The sequence below is a fragment of the Blastomyces dermatitidis genome, assembly GCF_000003525.1.
Source record: "Blastomyces dermatitidis ER-3 genomic scaffold supercont1.4, whole genome shotgun sequence".
Lineage (NCBI taxonomy): Eukaryota > Fungi > Ascomycota > Eurotiomycetes > Onygenales > Ajellomycetaceae > Blastomyces > Blastomyces dermatitidis.
Genome location: NW_025544777.1, coordinates 2,328,062 through 2,352,137, shown reverse-complemented (window position 1 = coordinate 2,352,137; position 24,076 = coordinate 2,328,062). Strand labels below are relative to the sequence as shown.

General features: G+C 47.1%; 9 protein-coding genes across 9 annotated transcripts; 2 read left to right on the top strand and 7 right to left on the bottom strand.

The window, feature by feature from the left end:
• The first annotated feature begins 6 nt into the window (after window positions 1–6).
• Window positions 7–1,617, top strand: BDCG_04163 (pre-mRNA-splicing factor isy1). Its single transcript, XM_045419826.1, has 2 exons — window positions 7–276; window positions 361–1,617. Exons 1-2 carry the CDS (start codon window positions 274–276, stop codon window positions 1,111–1,113), a joined length of 756 nt encoding a protein of 251 aa, XP_045276048.1. The 5' UTR covers window positions 7–273; the 3' UTR covers window positions 1,114–1,617.
• Window positions 1,086–2,775, bottom strand: BDCG_04162 (mitochondrial GTPase). Its single transcript, XM_045419825.1, has 2 exons — window positions 2,134–2,775; window positions 1,086–2,053 (listed from the first exon to the last, which is right to left on the bottom strand). Exons 1-2 carry the CDS (start codon window positions 2,404–2,406, stop codon window positions 1,295–1,297), a joined length of 1,032 nt encoding a protein of 343 aa, XP_045276047.1. The 5' UTR covers window positions 2,407–2,775; the 3' UTR covers window positions 1,086–1,294.
• A 422-nt stretch (window positions 2,776–3,197) lies between these two features.
• On the bottom strand, window positions 3,198–6,067 carry BDCG_04161 (phosphatidylinositol 3-kinase; the record flags this gene model as incomplete). The annotated part of the gene is made up of 2 exons (XM_045419824.1): window positions 3,198–5,880; window positions 5,952–6,067. 2 exons carry the CDS (start codon window positions 6,065–6,067, stop codon window positions 3,198–3,200), a joined length of 2,799 nt encoding a protein of 932 aa, XP_045276046.1.
• Window positions 6,068–6,382: 315 nt separating this feature from the next.
• Window positions 6,383–7,276, bottom strand: BDCG_04160 (uncharacterized protein; the record flags this gene model as incomplete). Its single annotated transcript, XM_045419823.1, has 2 exons — window positions 6,383–7,060; window positions 7,172–7,276. 2 exons carry the CDS (start codon window positions 7,274–7,276, stop codon window positions 6,383–6,385), a joined length of 783 nt encoding a protein of 260 aa, XP_045276045.1.
• A 519-nt stretch (window positions 7,277–7,795) lies between these two features.
• Window positions 7,796–10,142, bottom strand: BDCG_04159 (nuclear protein Qri2/Nse4). Its single transcript, XM_045419822.1, has 3 exons — window positions 9,468–10,142; window positions 8,552–9,397; window positions 7,796–8,469 (listed from the first exon to the last, which is right to left on the bottom strand). The coding sequence occupies exons 1-3, from the start codon at window positions 9,838–9,840 to the stop codon at window positions 8,273–8,275; spliced, it is 1,416 nt and encodes a 471-aa protein (XP_045276044.1). The 5' UTR covers window positions 9,841–10,142; the 3' UTR covers window positions 7,796–8,272.
• A 176-nt stretch (window positions 10,143–10,318) lies between these two features.
• On the top strand, window positions 10,319–13,131 carry BDCG_04158 (uncharacterized protein). The gene is made up of 5 exons (XM_045419821.1): window positions 10,319–11,538; window positions 11,629–11,788; window positions 11,869–12,056; window positions 12,147–12,208; window positions 12,325–13,131. Exons 1-5 carry the CDS (start codon window positions 11,476–11,478, stop codon window positions 12,359–12,361), a joined length of 510 nt encoding a protein of 169 aa, XP_045276043.1. The 5' UTR covers window positions 10,319–11,475; the 3' UTR covers window positions 12,362–13,131.
• Window positions 12,639–16,177, bottom strand: BDCG_04157 (Ser/Thr protein phosphatase). The gene is made up of 3 exons (XM_045419820.1): window positions 15,257–16,177; window positions 14,609–15,111; window positions 12,639–14,512 (listed from the first exon to the last, which is right to left on the bottom strand). Exons 1-3 carry the CDS (start codon window positions 15,729–15,731, stop codon window positions 14,246–14,248), a joined length of 1,245 nt encoding a protein of 414 aa, XP_045276042.1. The 5' UTR covers window positions 15,732–16,177; the 3' UTR covers window positions 12,639–14,245.
• A 1,005-nt stretch (window positions 16,178–17,182) lies between these two features.
• On the bottom strand, window positions 17,183–19,351 carry BDCG_04156 (ThiF domain-containing protein). Its single transcript, XM_045419819.1, has 3 exons — window positions 18,919–19,351; window positions 18,698–18,797; window positions 17,183–18,606 (listed from the first exon to the last, which is right to left on the bottom strand). The coding sequence occupies exons 1-3, from the start codon at window positions 19,099–19,101 to the stop codon at window positions 17,351–17,353; spliced, it is 1,539 nt and encodes a 512-aa protein (XP_045276041.1). The 5' UTR covers window positions 19,102–19,351; the 3' UTR covers window positions 17,183–17,350.
• A 2,747-nt stretch (window positions 19,352–22,098) lies between these two features.
• On the bottom strand, window positions 22,099–23,850 carry BDCG_04155 (homoserine O-acetyltransferase; the record flags this gene model as incomplete). Its single annotated transcript, XM_045419818.1, has 1 exon — window positions 22,099–23,850. Exon 1 carries the CDS (start codon window positions 23,812–23,814, stop codon window positions 22,099–22,101), a length of 1,716 nt encoding a protein of 571 aa, XP_045276040.1. The 5' UTR covers window positions 23,815–23,850.
• Window positions 23,851–24,076: the final 226 nt, after the last annotated feature.

The following is a 24,076-nucleotide window of genomic DNA, read 5'->3' as shown; positions in this document are numbered from 1 at the left end:
TCTTTTTTTTTTTTTTTTTTGGTTTCCTGAGGTACCTCAGAAATGGGAGCTCCATATGTGACAACGCTAACTCGATTAAGAAAACTTTCAAACATCCACGAATCGTCGTCACGTATAAACTTTCTGCACAGCAACCACCTGGATATATAACAACCGTTCTTTTTTACTACCGTTCACAAATCTTCCCCGGTAGAAAGGCCAAGCTGCCTACGCCTACCTATTTAATTAAATCTACTTTTTATTCTCTGCTCGTTCCTTTCACATACCGCAGCCATGGTAAGTCACCCTATCGCCGCTGCGACCACAAATAGAGAGAAAGTAACAACAGTGACAAAGCTAACTATACTCATTTAAATCTAGGCACGCAACAGCGAAAAGGCGCAGTCTATGCTCTTTCGCTTCCGTGCCGCCCAAGCCGCTGATCTCGGTATCCTTGACATAGGACGCACTCGCCGCCCCAAGGCCATCACCTCCGTCACTTCGATTCCCGTATGCGAGAAATGGCGGGGACAAGTGCTCAAGGAAATATCGCGCAAAGTCTCGCGCATCCAAGATCAGAGTTTGAGCGACTACCAGATTCGCGACTTAAATGATGAGATCAATAAAGCGATGCGGGAAAAGTGGATGTGGGAAGTGCAGATACGAAACCTTGGAGGGCCGAATTACACACGTGGTGGCGGGAGGGTATATGATGATGATGGCCGCGAGATACCAGGTGGTGGGAAAGGTTATCGATATTTCGGGAGGGCGAAAGAGTTACCAGGTGTCAAGGAGATGTTTGAGGCCGCTGCAAAGAAACAGAGGAGGACAAGCAGGGAGGACGACGCTGGTGGGGGAAGAGTCGTTGATATATCCCGGAGAAATGTCGACGCTGCGTATTTTGGATATGGCTTGGATGAGGAAGATGGGTCTCTGTTGGAGTACGAATCCAAAAAGGAAAAAGAAGCCTTCGAGAACATCCTGAGGAGAGGAGAGGACGAGGCAGCGGATGGGTGGGAACCACTTCCTGGAGATGGTGGGGATGGCATCGGGTGGAGGTTGCCTACTCTCGAGGAGGTCCAGGAGGAGTTGGTGGATAGACGACGGCGGAGGCTTCTTGACAAAATTCTTTGATATTATGATATTATGATGGGATGTCATTTCTAGCCGGTTGGCGTTTTTCATGATTGTTAGCCTTTTAATGTCGTTCTGCATGCTCATATATTATTCTATTCGTTAACTGCATTCTGCCTATCTATAATTACATAATGTACAAGGTTCATCTAGAACAATCGTGTGAATGGGATTCTGGCATTCAAACTGTCTCCACGTTCTCCATATGTTCTTCCCTCTTGTCCTGTTTCTCTGCCTTCTTAGCCTGGTTAATGCTTCCACCCATAGCTGCCAATCGCTCTTGCTGTATGTTCAACGTCGTCTCCTGTAAATTGTCCATGATAAAAGCTCCAAATTTTCCCTCTCGATACATGTGAATCATCTTTCTAGCAGCGCCCTCGAGGTCTATGGTTCCACCTTTGGCGAAACATCCTGCTTTAGCACCAAATGACTTCAAGAAATGTATTATATCATTCGTTGGTTCCGTGTATTTCCCATATAGTCTTGGTTTGTGGAGATTTATTTGGTAAAGCAAATAGTCAGCCAGCGTGATGGTTGGGATAATAGTGTGTTTCACACAACCACAAAGCGCAAGCTTCAGCATGCTTTCCGAATCTGGCATGTATGGCACAAAGACTCCAGGTGTGTCGTGTAAATAGACTGAACCCCGAACCCTCTCGAGAATTTTAATACCGGTGCCGACTTTCCTCGTCACGCCAGGATCCGCGCCGGTCTTGGCCGCTTTTCCCTTTTTCATGACAAAATTTCGGAGTGCGTTTATCAGGCTTGATTTTCCAACATTCGGCATTCCAACAACCAGGATTCGAGCACCTGTGAGCTTATCTAAGTTAAAAGGTTGCCTTTTAATCGCTTTGACGATCGGGACGATAGTATTCGTGTCGAAACGGTTGGTAAAGAAGGTTTTCGAGGACTTATGCCATCGTTGTATCATCTTCTCTTTCTAGGTAGGCACAACCCAACATTAGTATAATAGGTTCTCGTGGAGAGGAAGCAACTATATGTCTAAGGGCTGGTACTCACGCGCTGGTTCGCTAGCTTGAGATCGCCTCCAAGGTCCCGCTTGGTATATATGATCCACCTAGGTTTCTCACCCAAAGCTTCCTCGAACACAGGGTTGATTGATGTGGCAGGAATTCGAAAGTCTCTACATTCAATAACATGATCGATCGATGACAGCATCTTTTTCATTTTCTCAAGTCCAGCTCTATGATGGCCCAAGAAATATGTGCGCGGAATGCTGTCAATTTTCGGGAACGCCGCGCGTGGCACAAAAGTGGAGGCTATCGCGGCCATTCTGCCAAGGAGAACAGACAAAGGCGAAAGTTGCAAGGAGTAAGAGGTAGATTCACATGGTAAGTATAGACACGCTCCCTGGATGTAGGGGAACGAAGGTGGAAGATCAATGACTTGATTGCAACCAATATTGCATCGTCTTTTGCGATAGGGTGAAAAACTAGCTACAATACCTAGGTAGGTTTCGAATCACGTGGTCTTGGCGGAAGATATGCCGTTGCGACGAGGAAATTCGAAGCCGATCCCGGTTTTCATTTAAAAAAACACTAGTATGTGTTCTCCAACAACTCCATTCCGTTATGACCCATTTTTGCTCGAGACTGCGGGGAGGAATTAACTACTTAAGTTCTGGAGAGGGAAAACGTCCGGGATGGAAGATTAATGGTATTCTCAGGGGGATGGCAGGGCCTGGTAAACAAGCAATATTTGATGGAAATTTGTCGGTGATGAGGGCCAACGTAATTATAAATATACAACGAGCCAAACAGTTGGGAACTCTACATCTGTACTCTGTACTCGATATGTATAACTATATGAAAATCGTATGTAAACCCAAAATATATTATCCAGTTATCCCGTTACCAGGGTATATTCTAAGTATTTGCAATGTAATACATGTATGTACCTGAACAAGAACACGCCAAACATCCCCAAAACTCCCCAGCATCCGTTTTCACCAAACTAGTATTTCGAAAAGGGCCAACAACGCGGGTCAAGTATGGATCTGTATCATTGATCTAAAGTTTTGCATGCGGGCTGCTTATGCGGAAGTATGAGCGCTTTGTTTAAAACTATGCCCTCCATCCCTGCACGAAATCATGAAGACGGTCAATGACAACTCCAAAAATAGCATTCACGCTATCACCAATGAGCTGCTCAAAGTGGCGAATTGCCTCCTCTTCACTCATTTCCAAGTGGAACCTCTCCTTCACCTTCAGTACAGCCTTGTCCGGCTCGACGCGGATATCTGGAATATTTGCATCGACCATCAAGCTGAAAAGGTTGAGGATGAGGTTCGCGGATTTCCGAAGGGTGGTATATGCTGTAAAACAATATTGTTTAAATAGGAGATAGTTGGGCGACGACGCTCCACCCATGCCTTCCACCATTTCTTTGCAGAGTTTCATCATCGGGGCAAAAGGTTTCGGGTCACGGCCGAGAATGAAGCCAAAATCTGCGTGGAAGAAATGGCCGTCTGGTGCAATCAATAGGTTGTCTAAATGCCTATCGCCTACACCTAGGAGGTAAGTTATCACGCAATAGCCAGCGCAAGATTTTATGTACGTATCCATCGTTTCTTTGCGGACACCTAGTGGCTCGTTGTCATCAGGATTGTTGGCTCTCAAATATGCAAGTATCGAGCCCTTGTATTTTGCCGACGCTGCTGATAAGGATGTTGAGGGGATAAATTGCATCGCACCGGCATTAGCGCCGGTAGCAATTATCCGGTAAGGAGTGAGTTTCAGATCTAAATTTTCCTTCTGCAAAAGCCGATCCATGAGACTGATGATTTGGATGACAAGCTGATCTTGTCGAAGGTCATCTCCAACCTTGAAAATTACAGGGTATTTTCGTCCATCAGAAAGTTTGAAGTTGATAAGCAAGGGTGAGAGGGAGGATTTGAAAACATTAGAACCCTCAGCGAAGCACCCTGTGATCAGAATTTCCGGGTCCAGCGGAAGCGGAAGAGGAGGGTCAATGGTAGTAAGCTCGTTCTTAGGGTCTAGCAGAAACTTCTTCAGCTTTTCGATTTTGACAGCACGGTTAACCCTCGAGAAGCGAATATCCTTCGCGATCTTGGTCAGAATTGTAATGAGTTCGCCCTGTCGTAATAAAATTTTCCTCTGTTCAGGATGGTGTTTCTCCAGCTCGACCATGAAGTAGTACTCAACGCGGGCGAACAGTTTGCGATGGGCGGAAATAGTGCTTGGGCCTGCATCATCACACTCGACCATGAGGTACCAGTGAAAATAGCTTCCAAGTAGCGGATTGTTCGCAGCTCGCGTGATGAGAAAATTGGTTAATGAGGAATCTTGTGTTATATCTTCAGCGACTTCGGCAGGGATTGCCTCAAACTTTAAGGCTTGTACTAGTTGCAAGAGGTATAGGAGCAATTCCTCATCATCAGACTTCCTCAGTCGGTCTACCGCATACGCGCGTACAGCTGGGTTATCAAAAGTGGGCCCAAGAAGTTCCAACGCATCGTCCACATCTATCTCAGTCCACTTGGGGAGAATTTCCACGGCCTGTCGAGCTTCGCTAACATCTTGCCAATTGACCGATTTCACGAACTTAGTCAGGGCTCTCTTATCACGAGTAAGATGATGTCGGAACTTCCAGACAAGGTCTTTCTCCTCAGAGTTCAGTTCTTGCGTAGGTCCATATAACATGATTTCATTCAATTCATCACGGATCTTTGGATTTGGCTTGAGATCGCGATCCATAATTCCAGTCCGGTGGCTACGAACTAGTCTCCGATGTTTGTCCTCGCAAGGGTTCCCTTTCTGGCCAACCTCGGGGTCATATATTCGAATTATCCGATGGTCATCATCGTCGTTACCCGCGCCATCTATATCGGGTCCCAAACGGACTTCTGGTGGTGATTTGAGTGTGGAATTAGAGCCCGACAAAGGCTGTTGAGAGTATGAGGATATCGGCGGACGAGGATACTCGAAATCTTCGAAAACAACAGGAAAATCAAAGCGTGGGAATTCGATATAGAGGACAAAGTTCTCTTCGTGATCATTTATCTCATCTTCCTCCTCATCATCATCACCAAGGTTGTCTGTCATTCCATTTGTCTTCACTGCAACTTTCGCCCTAACGGCTTGGTTGCGTATTGCCCTTTTTTTCGCAGATTCCTCAGCCTCCAACTTTTTCTTTTCCACAGCTCGAAATACTAGCTGATCTAACCAGTCAACTCGGGGTATCTCGCCCATCTCATGTTTCTTCAGGAGTTTTTCCAGACGCTCTAACTCCTCTTCTTCCGGGGTCGGGCCATGGTCTATATGAGGAGATAAACGGCGCTTTTGCGGCGGGGCGGACGGTGTCGTGGTATTCGAAAGCCCATCCGCGGCCTTGTGCCGGTAGATTTTGCACTTCTGTCTGCCCTTTTTCAGAGTACCATCGTCATCGAATAATGATATGGTGGTTCCACCAAAAGGGACAGAATGGCCGTAAGCATCGTTTCCGCCCAATGGTGACAGATCCCAAACGGTGATGGCCAGCTGGCTATTGACCGGTGCATCTTTTATACATACGGGCATTGTAAGCCATTCATTCCATGTTCGGGTTGTCTTAAATGCTTTATATGCCGTCTGGACGGGAACACCTAGAGGTTTAGAACTAGCCCATAGTTGGACGGTAATGTAAAGGTCTGATATCGGGCTCTGGTTCGATCCGAGGTGTCGAAGCTCAGGGTTTTTAATTAAGACGGAAAAAGGTATCTGTTTTTGTTTGCCTTCCAAACTGCATCTAAAGAAGACAGTTAGTTATTGCGAACTAAAGGCAGCTGCCGAAGATGTCTGTTCTTGAGCTGCACTTACATCTTCAGATAGATTGGTAGGTCAACCTGCGCGGAGGTTGCGAAGGTGTAAGTGTCCATCCTGACGAGTCGACTTTCTCGGCCACTAGAACCGCTTGGTTCTCTCGTTATTCTCATATGACGTTGTGCCCCATCTTCGCAACCGCTGTCTTGATATAAGGCTCACAAGTTGTGAGCTACGTCAGGCGCCCACGTGATGCAGCTTTGGGCTCGCCGGTAGCTAAATATTTTACCGCTAGTTACGGCTATTTAAGCTGGGGGCTCAAACAGCAATAATAGCAACTATCAAATGCGCATGCCAACTTCCCATGCCATCTGTAAATATTGTATATACATACAAAGGATAGAAAACACAGATTCATATTCCAATTTCCTCTTATGAAATCGAAACTTTTAACTACTAAGTACAGACAAGACAGCCTTTTTTTACATTTACGTCTGCTTCTTCGCCGCCTCCAAATTCCACTCAAACAAATTACGGAATATCTCCTTGCCTCCGCTTTCAATGACATCTCCATGACACGGAATTATCCGATCGAAATCCCACCCCTCAATAGTAGCTGCTGACTGCGCAAAACCCTTGCGATCTTTCGCTGATAAGAGATACCAGATAAACCGCTTTTGACCCATCGCGGGTGGCTTTGTTGTTTGAATAGCATTAAATATCTTTGTGAGTATCCCCTGTGTGGCCGACTCTCCAGATTTCGAAAATTGCTCGGTGGCAGGAAGGTTGAAGAGCAAATCTGCTTCGATGAGGGTCTTGGAGGGCTTGTGTAGCAAGACTATTTCACGGCTAGGGTGCGAATTGACATATTCGACATCAAAGTCGGCGTGGAACTCATTTGATATTCTGAGAGTTCTTTTGTTGGCTGCGGTGAAGATGTGATCGAATCCAATACCCTTTGTTTCTGGGTTCTCCTCGCGTTTTTCCTTCAGGCCCTCCGGTGCGATGATCTGGGCGTTTGGATAAGCTCCTTTCCAAGGTGTGACGAATATGTGATGTTCCATGTCCGGCGCAATAATATATTTGACGTTGCCGCCTAGGGAATTTACCGCCTCTCGGGCATCTGGGGTAAGAGAGACTGGTGAGAATACAGCTAGAGAGCCACTCTGTAGACGGACTGCAGTGATTCCGTTAGCATGTGTCGAACACTATTTACGTCATCCATTGCCATCTGCGAAGTGCTTCATACCAATCGTACACCGTCCACCGATTCTTACGTATCCAAATCGGTAGAAAGGAACATTCAAAGTGACGATATCAGGCTGGATTTTCCGTATTACCATGACATCCTCTGGACGCGGAGGAACCAATTTTGAAGTCATCGTGCTAAAAAGAAAAGACCCAGATGCTAATTGTTTGGCAAACGGGCGACGGAAATCGACGATCTGGCGGAAACTTTCAGGGTGATGTATCACTTGAGCAACAAAGTTGTCATTACTAGGGAGTGGACTCGTTTTCGCTAGGAGGTTATACTGATGGAAACAACGACGTCTAATCAACAAACCAGACTCTGAAGGGATTAATGTAGAGTGATATGAAGAGAATTGAACAATGCCACTGTACAGGAAATATGTGGTGGCGGCGCTGGCAGTTGTACTGGGGAGCGTAGTTGGCCTGAGGTAGGACATTAATCAAACAACCCCGAAGTTCGACGTTAAGGAGGCTGCCAAGAGCAAACCATCATAGGGTTCACAGGTATTAAATAGCTATTTCAAAGCAAGCCGTGAACGCGTCTGGGAAGATGCCGGTTGCAGGCGGGAGCAGACAATCTTCCCGGTTTGTCAGCCCTGAACAATCTCGATGACGTAGTTAAACAACCTGTGTAGTTGCCGAGGAAGTTTACCTGCACGGAGTACGGAGTACTTATTAATTCTAGCTTATTAACGTAACCAGTTGAATTGGTGTCCAAAACGATGGTCTCCAGGGGTCAAGTAGCTTTTATTCTACATGTTCGGATTGTCGCGCGCATGTGAAGAATTAAAGGTGCATCCCAACATCAGAACCCAAGATAAAATACGGGCAGCCTCAGTAAACATAACAAAAAATGTGTATGTAAGTTTCAGAGCTTCAATAATAATGCACATTGCAGAGCATGAATAAATTAATTAAAAAAGATGGAGGCTAGTAAGAATGCGCCAAGAAATGTGACACAAAAGAGAAATATAAGTTGCAAAGCGGGAGTCAAGTGAAGAATAGATTGGGGGGGTGGGGAGAGGGGGGAATAAATAAATCAAAAGTTGCAGAAAACACTGAATATCAATACGAAAATGGGGAGGGACTGGGTATATTCTGCGACGCAAATTGGCACGATTTCGCTTCTAGCCATGCCATCCAGAAGTCCTTTCTGTATTTTCCGATTCCGTTGCCTCGTCAATTCGATGCGGAATCAAGGGCTCCCGGATATCGAACACTTCGATTAGATTTTCCCATGTCTCGAAATCAAGGCTGAAAACGGTTTGATGCTTTTTCAGCTTCTTAGCCTGCGCTTCAGACGGTGCAGCAGGCTGAGAGGGGACTAGAGAGGGGGGGAAAGTTAGCTGTCTCTCTAGAGGATGGGCAACTATGTTGTAATTGGCAAAGAGCCAGGTTTCACTTACGCAGAGTAGGGAGTCGATTGCTATCAAGCGATATACCCACACTGCCGTCACGAACCAAGAAGCTGATATAGAAGAGATTCTCAACCGTCTGCCCGAAGGATTTTGGATTTATGCAGAATCGGAATAATGGTACGCCGCCATCATCTGAAATCGCATGTTTACCCATCACCTCCTGGACGACGTCCTCCGAAACGTCCGATCCCATTTTGCAGAGTTCTTCGTTGACAAGCGCCTCGCCATGCGACTGGGTTTTTACCAGAAGCTCTCTAATATCAGTGCACATGGCAGTCAAGTTCGACACCTCCTGCGTGTCGATGTCTGCCGCTTCAAGATCGTTAGGCCTGTTAAGCTGGGAAGGGTCCAACCGCTCTTGCCTTGCCCTTCTTTGAGTCTGTTGTCGAAACCGTTTCTGTACTGATAGAGGACCGAGTAAAAATCCAGAAAGAGACGGGCGTATGTTATGGGGGAAGCAGGCTTTCCTACCAAGCCAGTCCCAATTAAGGGGATCCCCTTCTTCTTCGTCGCTGTCTTCCTCCGTGGGATCATTGCCCGTAACGCGACGGCGTCGTCTCTGGGTGCTGGAGAACGAAGGCTCCTCCCCCCTGGGTCCTTGGCGCATGAATGAAATACATTTGGACACAAACTCGTCCACGTCAATACCAGTCTCGCCATCGCCTAAAACCGCTTTTGCAGTGCGTCTATATGACAGATCGGCCGCCGACACGAGCAGTCGAGAATCTATGGTGGCGTCTGAGGTTTGTTTCACGGATTTGTATAGCTCATTTGCTTTATCTAGCGTGGTGCGGATACCATCAGAACCCGGTTGGAGGTATTCCGCGCGAGAATCTATGTAAAAATGAATTAGTAAAAACTCACGCAAACTAATCCAAGCACGCAAACTAGAGACGCGTCGCACCGTTCAGATTCGTCACAAGGTCTCTAAACCCTTTTCTAATCTTCCTGCGTTCCTCTGGGTCCTGGTCCGGGTCATATAGATCGGAATCTTGGACATGTCGTGGCGGTCGGGGTGGAGCCTGGCTTTGGCGATCTGAGACTCCTTTTTCTGACAGCCTTCGTCTCTTATTCGGCGCGTCCGTCATTGCTTGAGAGAGCTGTGTCGCCTTGGATGTTAGATGGCCGGTTTTCCTTTTGTCTGACCGCCTGGCCGAAGTTCGATTCTCTTTGTCTGAGGAAAAAGAAGGGGACGCCGAGGGCGTGGCTTCGTCGGAGGATCCCACGGTTGGGAACGCGGGGTTACCACTACGACTTGGGTAATCCTCAGACAACATTATTGCTTTTCGCAAATAGCTCAATGGTGGGTTGTCAAAAACGGGCGGCTGCAAAACCCCTGGTCAAATGGCAAAAGCGCGGCGTAGTGCGCGAACAGCCCGTCAGGGCAGTGTTTCAAGAAGGAAGAAAAGAAAGAAAGAATTGAGGGGCCTTGGAAATAAAGAAAGGCGAAGAAAGGCGCTAGCTACTTCGAAATATTGTTATAGAAGGAACAAAATGCAATGAATATCTCACACATCTCTTGTGACGCAAACATTCCCTGCCCTCGTTCCGTGATCCAAGCGCGTTGGATGCTGAGATAGATCTCCAACAATAATATTTCCCCTTCGAGGCAGACGCGATGGTCCGTGCTCGGCTGTCACCAACGGACAAGCTGTGCGCGGCTGACTAATCACATATTGGACTGCACTAACCAAGCTGGGTTTAGGCGGGATGGCAGGTTGGCGCCGTTGTTGCCTGTTCTATATTCATACTCTGTACAACAAGTGATACAACCCAATATCAAGTCTAGAAACTTCGGAGAAACTCCACATCTTGGTGAAGCTGGGAGAGAACCAGCTCTACATCATATTTCCTATCAGGTTAGCACAAGGCAAAGAAGCCCCTAGGCTAAGCTACCGGCCAGGTGCCAGGTATCAACTGTATCCGAACAGGTTGGTCGACATGATAATAGCACCCACTCTCATCGGAACATCCAGAGATGAACGAACCAGGCAAAGGAAAATTGCTTGTTCATGTCCATGTAAGATACCAGCGTGGGGTTACTTGATTTCATGCTCACAAGGATAATTGCGGTTGCAGGGAAGAATTCATGATGGAAGATAAGATGCAGTCAACCTCCATCCAAAGACGTTGGCATGTGTTTGCTGCGGCCATTAGGCCAATTGACCAAATGAGTCATAGCCCGACTTCGCCACGCCAAATTCTTCTCTATGGAGAGAGTTCAGAGCGGCTGGATCTTGGACTTTTGATTGTTCAACCTACAGTGCATAGCGGGGCTAGCGTGTCCCTCATTCTGCTTTGAACTTGAATTCTTTCCAACCTTGGAACACGACCAACGGCCAAACCCCACATCTGGGAACACCCAAATGTTCTTACGATTGGTCGCGCAAATATTGACCTGACAGACGTCTGTCTCTCTGCCTTGCTGTATGACAAAGACTAGTGCCACATCGTTGGCAAGCCACAGCAGCTACGTCATCGTAGCATTTGTCATAGCAGCTGATTCTGCAGAAACATATCGGAACAACTAATTTCTTACTCTTGCCCTGTATTATTATTTGTTGCATTCCCCTATCCGGCCTATTTGACAGCACTGTTGTGTCACATGTGCACTTTGATGAACTAGCATTGCAGTTTTTGTTACTTTTTCTGCTGATATAATTCAGCCTCATGGGAATTTTTCTCACTGTTTATATATTTTTATACTCTTTCTGTTATTGAGAAATTTCAAATAAATTTCAAATCCTTTCACTTTAATCTTACTTCAGTTGTATATTAATCATCAGGTGCAGCTTCAAGTGGCCGGAAGGATACACTGATCAACCGTATCAGCTCAGGCATTCCATTGCAAGCGACGCCAATAAAGCGCTTTTGCTCAATAGAGATAAGCCAACAATACGCTATTAACTACAATGCCTGTCTTCTCTCGACTGATTTCGATCATCCTCCGTATTGGAGAGATTGGCTGCGCGGCGGTAAGTGATTCCGTTATATTCATAAATTCTAACGTCTAATTCTATCCATCCCGTGAATTTACTTGGTTAACAAGTCCTATACAAATTTAGGTTGTAGCCGGTATCATCGGTAACGACCTAGCTCACTTTGATGACGCCGATTCCTTTCCGAACGCTCGGTGGATTTATACTATCGTAGTAGCAGGAATATCAATCCTGCTCGGTATAATTTGGCTCATACCCTTCTCTGAATCGTTTACGTTGTGGATAGGTATGTATAGTAACATATATAATTCCGTACTCTCGAACTATCTACGTCTGGTGATAGCTTCCGCTAATAAACTAAAATAGGGGACCTTCTCGTATCATTTGCCTGGTTTGCCGCCTTTGGTATTCTTGTGAACGCCCTCAACAAGATGAACTGCGGCGGAACCTTCGATTGGGGCCACATTACCGACGGCGGCGTGTGCGATCGTTGGAAAGCTGTGGAGGCATTCAGTTTCATCTCAGCGATTCTGTGGCTGGTTTCTGCGATTGTGGTATGTGATTCATTCTTCTTCTACCTACCCTTCCTTCGTACACTCCCTAGTCCGCTTCACAATCCGATACTAAGACGTAATCTTTTTCAGGGTGTATGGTTTACTCGCCGTACTCGTGACCGTCGCCCCATAGCTGGCGATGGGCTTAGAACGTAAGTATTTCTTTTGTAATTTCCAGTTCCTGGCCAAAAAGATCCGCCTTCTCCTCTCAATCCCTTCTTTCTCAGTTAAATATTTGTGCCAGTACTAAGAACTTATATGATGATAGCCGCCGCGGTTTCTGGGGTCGCCGTCATGCTGTCTAATCCGATAACTTGGATTTCCTAGACAAGCCGCAACGGAAACTGATCAAAATCTACTTAAGCAACCCCGGAGTCGAGTCAATATTATTGACTTATGTTTTCCTTAACGTAACTGATCTGGAATTCCTTACCTGTATCGCCATTTGCCGCCTATATCCAGTCCTTTCCTCCCTCTTTCCCGAACCAATCTCTATCTTTCTTACTGCCAATTTTCCCCATTTATGTTGAATGCTGTGTAATGGATATATATATACCCACCCTACCGAAGCGACACTACCCCCTTGCGTCGTCATGATTAATGTCCATCTATCTTATCATTATTTATCTAATATGTATACCCCCACGCCCTTTTACACGACCACCTTCCTGTTCTCGTCTTAAATATTGCTGGCCTTCCAGGTTCATGCCCTTTGACAGTATCAATCAGTTCTATTCTCCCAACCCAGTTTGACCCGTAAGGAAGCTGGCTTAATTCAATTGTTTCTACATCTACATGGACTATAATAATCTCAAATGTAAATACAATTTTCGTTGTTCATTGATCCTTAAATCTAAACTTGCAGGAATGAAAACTACAGTCAACATTGCTCTAGGTACATTGGAGGAAAATGTATAGTAAAGAAAGAAATAAATAAAAATGAAAATAAGAAGCATCGTTGTCGTTTGATAAGGTTGGTGGTTCTTGCTTCCGGACGGGTCGTCCCGCTTAAGTTACCGATATCTCTATTTCGGCGTGTGTCCGTACAAAACTCCGCTAGTCCTATGGAATGTACCAACGCTGGGTAAGAATAAGTTTCTTTTCTCTGTGTGCACTGCGCGGTAACAACAGGCCGTCTATGCATACCATACCTCGGCACACACAAGGAGTTTCGGAATCTCAACGCACTGAGCCGTGTAGAGCAAACATCCAGAAAACCTTGGGCGGATACTTCCTAATGTGCTCAAACAAACCGGTAACAATATACTACCTAAGGGATGCAGGGGATGGAATGGACAGGGATGAAAATGTGTACAACTTTTACCCTTGGCATGTACAGTACAAACACAAGATGAAACACTTATTTCTAGGTCGCCTTACAGCTGATTCTCGCTATTCCGCCGCTCCCGCTCGGGCAGACCTATTCCCGGAAACAAGGTTGGAGATTACAGTCCCAATTGTGCCAACAGGTTTGCACACCCCTTCCTGTCACGCTTCCATGCTCGTATACTTGCGGCCGCGCGAAACTGTGTATCACATAGGCCTATCGAGCCACAGCCAGTCGCGCCTTGGGTTCTACCCATCCATCCGCCACAGGGCTTTTCTGAAGAAGAACTGATTGTTACAATTTATCATTTTGCGAATGGCAAAGCATCCATTGACCCTTAAGAATATGCATCAGCTGTGCATTCTAAGCAGCAGGATTTAATGGCAACAGGATCGCCGCCAGAAGACACCTTGATAAAGAGCCAGGACAAAAGAAACACACACGTATACGCCGCCAGATGTTGGTTGGCAAAGGAAGTGTGTGTGTCAAGTGAGAATGATGCAAGTATACCTAGGTAGGCAGGTAAGTTAGTTTCGAGAAGAGAAAATAAAATGATCTATGGGGGGAAGGCATGGCCGATATCTGGAACATGTTGCATGAGAAGTATCCAACGGTATAGGTAATTCTATTTTACAAAAACTGATAAAAGAAAAAAGTAAAAGGCGCCCTCTAATTACACTTCGAAAACAAAACAAAACAAAACAAAACAAAACAAAACAAAAAAACTTGGAATATAGAAGTGAAGAATCAAAACCGGACACCAAAACGACCGAGTATCGGGGGGGAAAAAAGAGAAAAAAAGGAAACAAAAATTCAGCCAGCTCCAAGAAAGGGGTGTTGGAAAATTAGTCACCAATGATGCTCAGCGCTTCGCGGTCCTCTTCATCGTATAATCCTTGCACTTTACGCTCTCAATGCGGGTAATGCCGCCATCCCCAATGATCATTGCGGAAAGTTTCCCTCCCTTGACGCAACCTGTGTCCAAACCCTTGGTATACTTCTCCAGGGCAGGAGAACGGCGCGGATCATTTCCGTATATCACGGTTGTTGAAGGTGAATACCGGTCCTTCTCTCCTGCCGATGCAGATTCTCGAGATACTGCTAAAATGCTTTGATGTTTATTGAAGAGCTAGGAGATTGGGATAATTGTTAGTCAACTCTTTGTAGGAGAACACAACGTAGGATAGTATGCGCCAGGACATTTTCAGCCTGGATTGAGACGCACCTTTGTCCAAGAGACGCCCTTCGATGACGCGCTGGGAATATGGCTTGAAAGATCAATAGTTCGCATACTCATGACGGTTGAGGGATCTTGGCTCTCTAACTCAACGCCTGCCACTAGGCCACCATGCACGACCACCACCTCTCCCATGCCTTTTATCGATCCCACTTTCAAGATCACAGGGCATGCATCCAACCAACCCGCTTGCTCGTCGCTCAATTCTCTCGCAAGAGCCCGTTCCCTATTACCAGGTTCTATGTCGTGGTCTGCTTGATCTGGCTCATTGTTAGAGGAACGCTCATTTCTAGACGGACCTGTAGCCTTGATATCGCGCCGGGTAAGAAGGACACGATCTTCATGATTTCCTCGGACACAGGAGGCCCGGTATTTGCGAGCGAGATCAACTACTCCCGTGCTCTTGGGGCCCTTCGCTATCAGGTTGCCAGTGAAGATCAAATGGTCTCCGTTCTTGGGGTCAAATTCGGCTTTTTGTAGAAGGGATTCCACTACACATAGGAAGAAAGGGATAGGTAAGGTTAGAGCCACATCAAAAATTTACTTAAAGTAGCTAGTTCTTTGTTCTTTCTTCATTTTTATTTTTCTTCATTTTTTTTTCCATTTTTTTCAGATATAACACTTGAGGGAACTCACATTCATCCAAACAGCCATGGACATCGCCTATCACAATAAGTCGTCTTTTTTGAGCGCTATCCGCATTCTCGCTGGGTCGCAGCGCAGGGTCCAACAATCTCAGATATACCAGGTCGTCAAATTTGGGCAGGGCATTAGACCCAAACCAGCCCAAAGTACTGTCTCTGGCATTCACGTCTAGCGCTCTTGATAGCTCCTCATGCTCCTTTAAGCGAGGAGAAATCAACCTAACCCAGCTACCCAGAAATATCCACACGAGAATAACATACACGATGATGTAACGACGGAATCGCGGAGCACTGAAAAGAGTGAAGAGGCCCTTCATGCAAGCAGGGAACCTTTTAGAGCCGTCGGCCTTCATATTTGGGCCCAACTTGCTGTATTTTTGTTCTGTGGCCATCCAGCCATTCCTCATATCATCGACGAGAGGACGCTGTGGTTGTCGTGGATAGGAAGAAGAGGAATTAAGGGGCATTCCGCCCAGTCAAGTTTCGGAGTCTACCGCTCCCGCCGCCAGATATAGCGTCACGCCAAGGAGACTCCGCTCGCAAATGGGTTTCGGCAGGCGGCGTTTCGTCGTCACTTGTTATATCGTCATAAGCAGGCTTATTCTTGTCGACGGTTTCATGGCTGGATCGGTGGACAGCTTCTGGCTGTATGTTGAGGAGAGACTTGAGCCATTGAGATATGATATCCCCATTGGCTTCACAGTTCAGTCACGTGTCTGGTTTTAGCCCGCCTGAGTTTATTATGACGTAGGGGTAAATAAACGTTTTAGTTCAGGGGAAGCGATTTGAGTTAGTTTATCAATCAACAAAAGTTTTGAAACAACTCCCCTTTTGCATTAGGCTTAATATAGTTTAGCCTAATCACCATTTAGTATTGAAACGCCCTAATTGATCCGCCTTGACATGATTCTTTCTCAAATTCTCATTAATATTTTGTATACTAACTATCCAACCGTAAACTATATTAATCCTAGCTAAAAGGGGAGGGTTTCACAGTAAAATCTGTACACTCAGTAAACTCAGCCACTCCACATCCCGAGCTAACCAGATCCGAACTACTGCCACCTTCTGCCAAGTCCCGCTAACATCTGAGCCAATCAACTGCCAGAGGACATACACTAAATCTAAATAGGACATCCCCAGCAAAATCTTCACGGAGTTGCGAGCACGGGTGAAGTCTATGATTGGTCCAGACGTTAGCAGAACTTGGCAGAAGTCTAAAGGAGTTTAGTTGGTCGCACTAACCCAAAAATATCGAAAGAAGAGAGGCTGAGCAACTCACCGCGCATTTGCCAAGCAGATTCTAGCCGACCACAAAAATAAGTTCATGTATATTGCCCACTTAGTGGCACTTAGAGCTATATATAGCATTATTCTCCCCATCATTCGCTCTATCTTGAGAATTGACATCAAACATACGCTGTACTCCGTACTCTGTAGTTTCACCCTAAGATAGATTATACATGACAACGTTATCCTCTAAGAGATAGAAAAACCAACTTTTCCATGCAAAATGTAGGCTACTGGGGCAAAAGAGCTCAATCATCACCAGCACACTGCTGGTAGAAGAGCTGAATCAACTCAGGACCTTCAACACCCCCTCTCAGACCAGCTATCACAGAGCACTACTTCTCTCAGTGACTTCTCTCAGTGGCTTCTCTCAGCAGTCTTTTTTTCTGAACTCACTTCTAGAGCTCACTTCAAGGACACACTTCTAGAGTGTCTCTTGGCACTCTCTTGGCACTGTTAATGTCTGGGATATTGTTGGGATTTTTAATTCTTAAGTCCATCCTGGGATTGAACTCATGCATGTTGACCACAGCAGGGCTCATGCTAAACAGTCTCGTAATCTGTAAGCTACTGGGGCAAAAGAGCTCAATCACCACCAGCGCACTAGTAGCTCTACCGGAGAAAAGTATATGTAGTTAACGAAGCTTGATTATTTTCTCTGCTATCGACTATACCCGATTTCGCATGCTACTGAGAGTTGCAGACTCTCCTATAATGTTTAATCACTACATGCGCAAAATACATAAGAACATTCAGAATTCTCTTCATATTCTATACAATTCATTCATTCGTTCATCTATCTATACTTTTCATAAACCTCCTGCTCACGTATCCGCTCCTCCACCTTCCGAATTAGTTTCTCATCATACATGTCTTCGACGGCCTTACCGCCCTTTAGGACCTCCCGCTCATGCCGCAGTGCCTCCTCCTTGGTCATACAAACCAGGTCTTTCAGGTCCAGCCGCGCTCCCCTTTGCCCTTCCTTTTCCCAGAGCGGATCAGGTCCAAACCCATGCTCCGGCCGCTTCCAACGCACCAACATCAGCCGCGTAGCCAAACCGGTTACGACGCTCTTTCCCCTCCACACTTCTTCGATCAGGTAGGCGATATCATCTTTGTTAATGGGTATCCGTAATCCGACTGGGTCTTGCCCAGTATCGGATTTCGCTAAGCGTTCTTCCATCCCCTGTAGCGCCCCCAAGATGCTGTCATACATTTTTTCTCGGCCTTTGGCACCCGCGTTGTACTCGTTGGGGTATCCAGATATTTCGCAGATGGCGTGGTTGGCGAGGGTATATCCAAACACAGCTGGCATTGTGCCGATGACGGGAAGGATCCGCACACGAAAATCGGGGAGAACGCCGAGCTCCCCAACCTCACCCTTTGCAAATTCTTCCTCAGCCAGCGGGAGTAGCGAAGCCTTTCCAGGTCCGGGTTTTTCGGTAGAGAAAACTACTGGGATTCCAGAGCTGACTCCGAGGGCCTTCAATCGACGCCGTGTACTTCGGGAGAGAGGATCTTCAGCGCTCAAAGAGATATCACCTATTGTAATGCGAGTGGGATCGGATTTACACCCAGCGCCCATGGAAGAAATGACGGGGATATTGTGTGAATGGCAGTAGTGAAGGAGAGAGACCTTGGACGAAATATTATCAATACAGTCCAGAACAAAGTCTGGCTTCCGTGTCTCTTTGTCGCCTTGCATATTCCAAGGACGTAGTAGAGCATCTGCGGCTGCTTCACTATACAGTTCATCCCGGCAGTCAAACCGCACCCAGGGCACTATCTGCTCCAGCCTGGTCCGGATACATTGAACTTTTGGCGTGCCGACATCTGAAAGGGTTGCAACGGCATGTCGATTTAATGATGACAGGGTGACCTGATCAAAGTCTATCAGACGGATCCGGGACACTCCGGAGCGTGCCAGAGCAGCGGCTGCATGAGAGCCAACCCCACCACATCCCACAATGATTACAAAGGAAGATCGCAGCTTTGATAGACCTTCGTCGGTGAGAAAGACCCGATTTCGGGCAAGTTGTTCTAGGATTAGACCTACAATTGCGTCAAAAGTGGGATTAGCATGCGATTTGTATGTATGTGAGCCAAAAGTCAAAAGAAAAGAAAAGCAAGGAAAACAGCATACCATCATCATAGTCTCCTGTTTGGGCTCTACGAGCGAGAGCGGCACTTCGAGCATCTTCTTTACTGAGCTTCGGAGGGGTTGCTAGCCCGAATTCTGTAAGCTTCATTTAGACCAGTCAGTCAGGTATCAAAAACCGATATGCCAGATATTTTAAGAGCAAGCAGGGCACCGGGACCATTCCCTGCCATTCCCTGGTCAAACTGCCATATAGGAACTCAAACCTTCTGTGTCATATGTTGTTCGTCAAGGTCTGGGATGGACGCTTTCAGTTTCTGCACCGCCGCCTGCCTCTTCACTGACTGATAACCAAGGATGGCACCAGCAACAGCTGCACCGGACAGAACAGATGCACCCACCAACTGCACATAGGGCGAGTTTGTCTGCCTTTGAATCCAAGCTGACATTGTTCCCGGGGTCGTTGTTTTCGTCCTGTTAAAATGCTCGGCTCTTCCTCTGATGAAGAGCCTCCGGAGCTACTCTATTCGTAGTCTTCTCCGGAATGGTGAACCTAGTCCTGACTGCTACTCATAAAACCCATAATCCATCGCCTGACTTACAAACGCTCATTTTGAATTGTAATGGTAAAACTTGGATACAATAAATCTCTTTTCAATCCCAGAAAAAAATGCTTATTTCCTTGAAGCTCAAAGCCCGACGTCAGATGGTCATGTGACTTGTAACATACAACAACACACAACTTCGCGCTAGTAACTAGTCGTGTCAAGAGATTCCAGCTTGAACTTCTCCTCCACTTCCTGTCCTCCTTCAGGCCACCCGCAACAGGTGAGAAACCCCCCTGGGTATGGCTGGCCCTTTGTGAGCATTTTAGTTGCTGACTGTGAGTTCTCTCTCCTTCCCTTCATTTTGATTTGCTTTCCGCTACGCGTCTCAATGATGATGACTCTCACATTGAGCTATCATGAGCTGTGTTGCCTGGCTTTCTAGAGCTTTGCCTTCATCCCCTAAGTTGTTTTGACTCAGGTGGAAGAAGCAATACAAGGCAGTGCATCAGTGAGTGATAAAAAGAACAGAGATCTTAGAGACATCTGCTTTTCTGTTTGTCTTAGCTTGGTTACCTGTTTGATTACCCTTGTCTCAGTTTCCCTCGCAAAGCAAACGACCGATGCTGACAGCCTGATAGGCCCCCTGGCTGTCCCACCCCAGCGGCCGGGTTCGAATTGCTTCTGATATCTTGTGGAGCGTGGAGGTGTCCTCGGCAACAAATCTGGTACAGAGGTATGTTGCTGTGCTTCAAAACAACAACTTGGCTGTTACAATGAATCCTTCAAAACCACTATGATGACAATCAATTTGCATACCCCGAGGGAGGAGTGGACTAGATTCCCTCCTGTGTTCCGTATGTTTTCCTCATGGAAGGTAACGACGTTGAGCATTGCCTATGAGGAATATTGAATTTATTGTAGTTTTCAATCTGATATGGAGAAGAAGCATTTTCAATACACTCTTTAATGTGTGATATCTCAACTAACGATTGCAATCTTGCAGTGTTGGAATTGAGTTTGCACGTTCATAGCACCAGGCTCTGAAACTTGAACTACTTGGTCACCGTGGACTTTGCGAGTTGTAACGTGGTCAGAGATAAAATTCGAGGCTGATGTGGGTTTCACCCTGGTTGTTTGCCTGATCAACATTCGGCGGCAATGCGTTCAATTGCAGGCAAGTTGCATTGCTACTCTACATGTTCCTTTCGGCGCTTCTTTATGGGCCCCATCCCTCGAAGTAAAAATTACAGACTGGAGTCCGAGTCGAGTGCCATCCCGGACATTGCCGGGTTGCTTTCTGCAAACGAGTCATTGTACATCCAAGAGTGACGGGCAGTGTTGAAGAGATCGCCGTTGAGCACTGTTCGGTAGCCCTGACTTCAACTTTCGGAACAACATGCTCTGGAGCAGTTCGCATGAATGGACCCCTCACTCGCAGAACTCGCGACGAGTGTCTTGACAAAAACCTGTACCCGAACTTGCGCATGGCCACGAGTGTAACGCACTCAGGAAGCCGTTAACGCGCATGCTACAAAATCATATGTTGCCCCGTGCACATGGCTTCGGTACAGATGCACCATCATCCAGGCCCTAGCTCACTCAGGTGACTTAAAAAATGGTCTGCGATGAGTGATTGGAACAACACCATGAGGACTCGCAGCCTTCCTGACGCAGAAAGTGGCGTGCACGCTAGACCCAGAGGGGCGGATGGTGAAGCCCCAAGAGTCAAGCTGGTCGGATTAAATGTGGGCTTTGACTTGTACACTGTGGGCTGTGGGCAAAATAGCAGACTCTGGACTTCGCCTCTCCCTCCTTTGTCCCGTCTTGAATGGGTGGCGTATTGAAAACTACCAAGAAAAAAAAAAAGAAAAGAAAAGGAAAGAAAAGAAAAAGAAAAAGAAAAAGGCCCTTCTTCCCCCCGTTTGTCCCCCTCAAAAAAGACATCAAAATATCGCATTAAAAAATAAGTCGAAGGTCCAATGACGAGATTGACAAGTGATGTCTTTCAAACATCGGCAAAGTTGCAGGGTATCCGGCGAAAATATGTTGCAAAATGTTTTTCTTTTTGCTTCATTTTTTTTACTGCATGGAAATCTATGAGAACTCGAGAGCTAATCTGAGGGCCTTCGCAATTACTTCTTCTATCTATTGGTTCGCACTCCTTGTTCACCTCCCATTTCTTGTCCGTTTCACATCTTCACCCGCGCTGCATATTTAGATATCCACTTTTCTGGCACTCACGCCAAAAACTAAGTTCTAGGCTTTCTATCTTCGGGTTGCTCTTGTGCTAGTCCCTCTGCCCACTGACTGCTCTCTGTCTTGCGGTGGTATTTGTGCAATGCTTAACACTTTCCCGATGTTAGTGTCCCGTGGCTAAGAAAAAATATTGCATCTATACATAGCATCTTTATATGGGCTATCATACCTCTGTATCTACCTACTCTAGCCTGATTCACTTAAGCGTAGTTAGTTCTCTTCATATGTCTGGATTCCAAAGCTTCTGCAGGATGTAAATCAAATATAAATAATATTTCATCCGCCTAACGAAGTAATCATCTCCATTGTAAGGCAACATGATTGGTTACTCTAAGCGCCCATAGTTTATTTCACTTATTTTCACTACGGTTATGTCTATGTATATATATCACAAAGATAAAAAAAATATTAATAAAATAAAATAAAATTGTTCTAGAAAATGCCAAATGCTAGATCATCGATATTCCAAGAGGACGCGAAAGAGGCTAGGAGGGGGAAAAAGAAGAGGCGGTGAGTGGGGGGAATAAAGGGCACTCTAATTGCAACTCAAAATTCAATGCTCAAACATTATTAACATATACACATGAACCACAAAAACAAAATAGGACGATATATATATATATATATATATATATAAAGAAATCATTCCAAAAACCTCCTCACCCGCCCCCCTATATTCTCCAAATCCAACAGAAACGTATCATGCCCAAACAGCGACATGTCCTGTCCCAGCTCGACATGCTCCACGCGCGAGCTCCCCGCTGCCTCCAGCGCCTCAGCTATCTCCCGCTGCTGCCAGGCAGGGAACAGAATGTCGCTGGCCACACCCATGACTAGGATCGGGTGGTTTTTGAGCGGCGAGAGGCCGAGGATTAGGTCTGTGGGCGGGCCTTGTTCTTGTTGTTGTTGGGAGTGGGAGTGGGAGTGGGATTTTTGGCCGGATGAGGATGACGAGGATGATGACGACGACGGTTGTTCCTCATACGGCTCCGCCGGCAAGGTAAGGCTATGCTCCGGCTCATTCACCGCGCGCCCCTCCCTGAGGACACGCCGGTGGGTCTCCGCCCGCCGCGCCGTGGTCTCCAGCCGCTGCGCACGGCCCAGGTCAAACAGGTCCATCGCCTTGGATACATACAGCAGGCTGTTGGCATCGTACTCGAGCGAGAACTTCTCGCCCGCGTGGTCCAGGTACGTCTCGATGAGGAAGTCGGGGCACAGCGCGGGCTGCTTGCTGGGATCCGCGCGTTTGCGGCCAAAGCGCTTCTCCCACTCCGGCCCGCTGCGGTACGTCACCGTCGCGATCTCGCGCGCCAGCTTCATGCCCGAGTGCGGCGGGATGGAGTCGTAGTAGAAGCCGCGCGCCCACTGCGGGTCCATCATCAGCACCTGGCGCTGCGTGTGCCGCATCGCGATGCTGTACGGGTGGCTGCGCGCGCAGCCGCTGATGCTGACGATGCGGCGCACGCGGTCCGGGAAGAGCACGCCGGCGGCGAGCGATTGCATGCCGCCCATGCTGGCGCCGACAGAGGCGGCTAGGGTGGTTATGCCCAGCGCGTCGAGGAGGCGGAATTGGGCGCGCACCATGTCGTCAAGGGTGAGGATGGGGAAGCGGGTTGCGTAGCGTTTGCCGTCTGAAGGGTCGATGGAGGAGGGGCCGGTGCTGCCGAAGCAGCCGCCGAGGACGTTGGTGCAGATGACGAAGTATTTGTTTGTGTCGAGCGGGGCGCCGGGCCCGATGAAGCGTTCCCACCAGCCTGGGTTGGGGTTTGCTTCGGTGCTGTGGGCGTGCGAGGAGGCGGAGAGGCCGGTGTGGAGGAGGATGGCGTTGGATTTGTCGCTGTTTAGCGTGCCCCAGGTTTCGTAGGCGATGGTGAATTCGGGGAGGACGCCACCCCAGTCGAGGAGGAGGAGGTCGGTGGATTTGAATTCTTGGTGACTGCCGGTTGTGTAGGAGGGTTCGGGGCCGGAGTTGAGGGATCGGGCGGAGAGACGGGCGGATTTGGCCTCGAGGGCGTCTAGGCAGGGGAAGGAGAGGGCGGGATTCGAGGAGGAGTCTTGTGGTTGTGGTTGTGGTTGTGGTTGTGGGTGTTGTTCATGAGGTTTTGTCGAGGACGGTTCTCGCTCCGCTGTTCTTTTCACGCTGGTCGCAGCTTGGGCTCTGCGGGGAGCCTGTGTATGTATAGACGGGTTCGTGGGGGGTTGAACAGCAGCAGATGGTATGTATATGTATATTTGTCCCGCCGCTGGTGTTTTGGAGGGTCTGCACATCCCCGCATACTGACGTCGAGCAATTGCTGGTCTCCACGCAGTCAATAATCGAGCTGCTACTGCGGCTGCAGCTCCCCTCGAGCTTGCCATTAACAACAAGAAAGAAAAAAAAAGAAAAAAAAAGAAAAAAAAGCAAAAAAAAAAAAAAAAAAAAAAAAAAAAAAAAAAAAAGATATGAGGTTGTATGATAGGTCGAAAAATCCAGATCTACAGTGAGTGAACGGCCATTCTCAGTCTCCCCCGCACGATATATCTATCTATACTACACTTGAGCTAGAGATAGACAGTTGTTATACGGAGACATAGATAGAGACAAATAAGAGAGTAGCATCACCATCAACATCAACATCAA

What these genes read in the sequence shown, in the direction of transcription:
- BDCG_04156 (XM_045419819.1), bottom strand. Translation starts at nt 19,101, where the DNA reads ATGTCAGCTTGGATTCAAAGGCAGACAAACTCGCCCTATGTGCAGTTG. An exon ending in AACAACATATGACACAGAAG is followed by an intron (nt 18,798 to 18,918) that starts GTTTGAGTTCCT and finishes GTCTAAATGAAG; the next exon opens with CTTACAGAATTCGGGCTAGC. An exon ending in AACAGGAGACTATGATGATG is followed by an intron (nt 18,607 to 18,697) that starts GTATGCTGTTTT and finishes ACGCAATTGTAG; the next exon opens with GTCTAATCCTAGAACAACTT.
- BDCG_04157 (XM_045419820.1), bottom strand. Translation starts at nt 15,731, where the DNA reads ATGCCCCTTAATTCCTCTTCTTCCTATCCACGACAACCACAGCGTCCT. An exon ending in CCATGGCTGTTTGGATGAAT is followed by an intron (nt 15,112 to 15,256) that starts GTGAGTTCCCTC and finishes TCCTATGTGTAG; the next exon opens with TGGAATCCCTTCTACAAAAA. An exon ending in AGGGCGTCTCTTGGACAAAG is followed by an intron (nt 14,513 to 14,608) that starts GTGCGTCTCAAT and finishes CCAATCTCCTAG; the next exon opens with CTCTTCAATAAACATCAAAG.
- BDCG_04158 (XM_045419821.1), top strand. Translation starts at nt 11,476, where the DNA reads ATGCCTGTCTTCTCTCGACTGATTTCGATCATCCTCCGTATTGGAGAG. An exon ending in GAGAGATTGGCTGCGCGGCG is followed by an intron (nt 11,539 to 11,628) that starts GTAAGTGATTCC and finishes ATACAAATTTAG; the next exon opens with GTTGTAGCCGGTATCATCGG. An exon ending in ATCGTTTACGTTGTGGATAG is followed by an intron (nt 11,789 to 11,868) that starts GTATGTATAGTA and finishes AAACTAAAATAG; the next exon opens with GGGACCTTCTCGTATCATTT.
- BDCG_04162 (XM_045419825.1), bottom strand. Translation starts at nt 2,406, where the DNA reads ATGGCCGCGATAGCCTCCACTTTTGTGCCACGCGCGGCGTTCCCGAAA. An exon ending in TCAAGCTAGCGAACCAGCGC is followed by an intron (nt 2,054 to 2,133) that starts GTGAGTACCAGC and finishes GTGCCTACCTAG; the next exon opens with AAAGAGAAGATGATACAACG.
- BDCG_04159 (XM_045419822.1), bottom strand. Translation starts at nt 9,840, where the DNA reads ATGTTGTCTGAGGATTACCCAAGTCGTAGTGGTAACCCCGCGTTCCCA. An exon ending in CCTTGTGACGAATCTGAACG is followed by an intron (nt 9,398 to 9,467) that starts GTGCGACGCGTC and finishes ATTTTTACATAG; the next exon opens with ATTCTCGCGCGGAATACCTC. An exon ending in CAATCGACTCCCTACTCTGC is followed by an intron (nt 8,470 to 8,551) that starts GTAAGTGAAACC and finishes CCCCCTCTCTAG; the next exon opens with TCCCCTCTCAGCCTGCTGCA.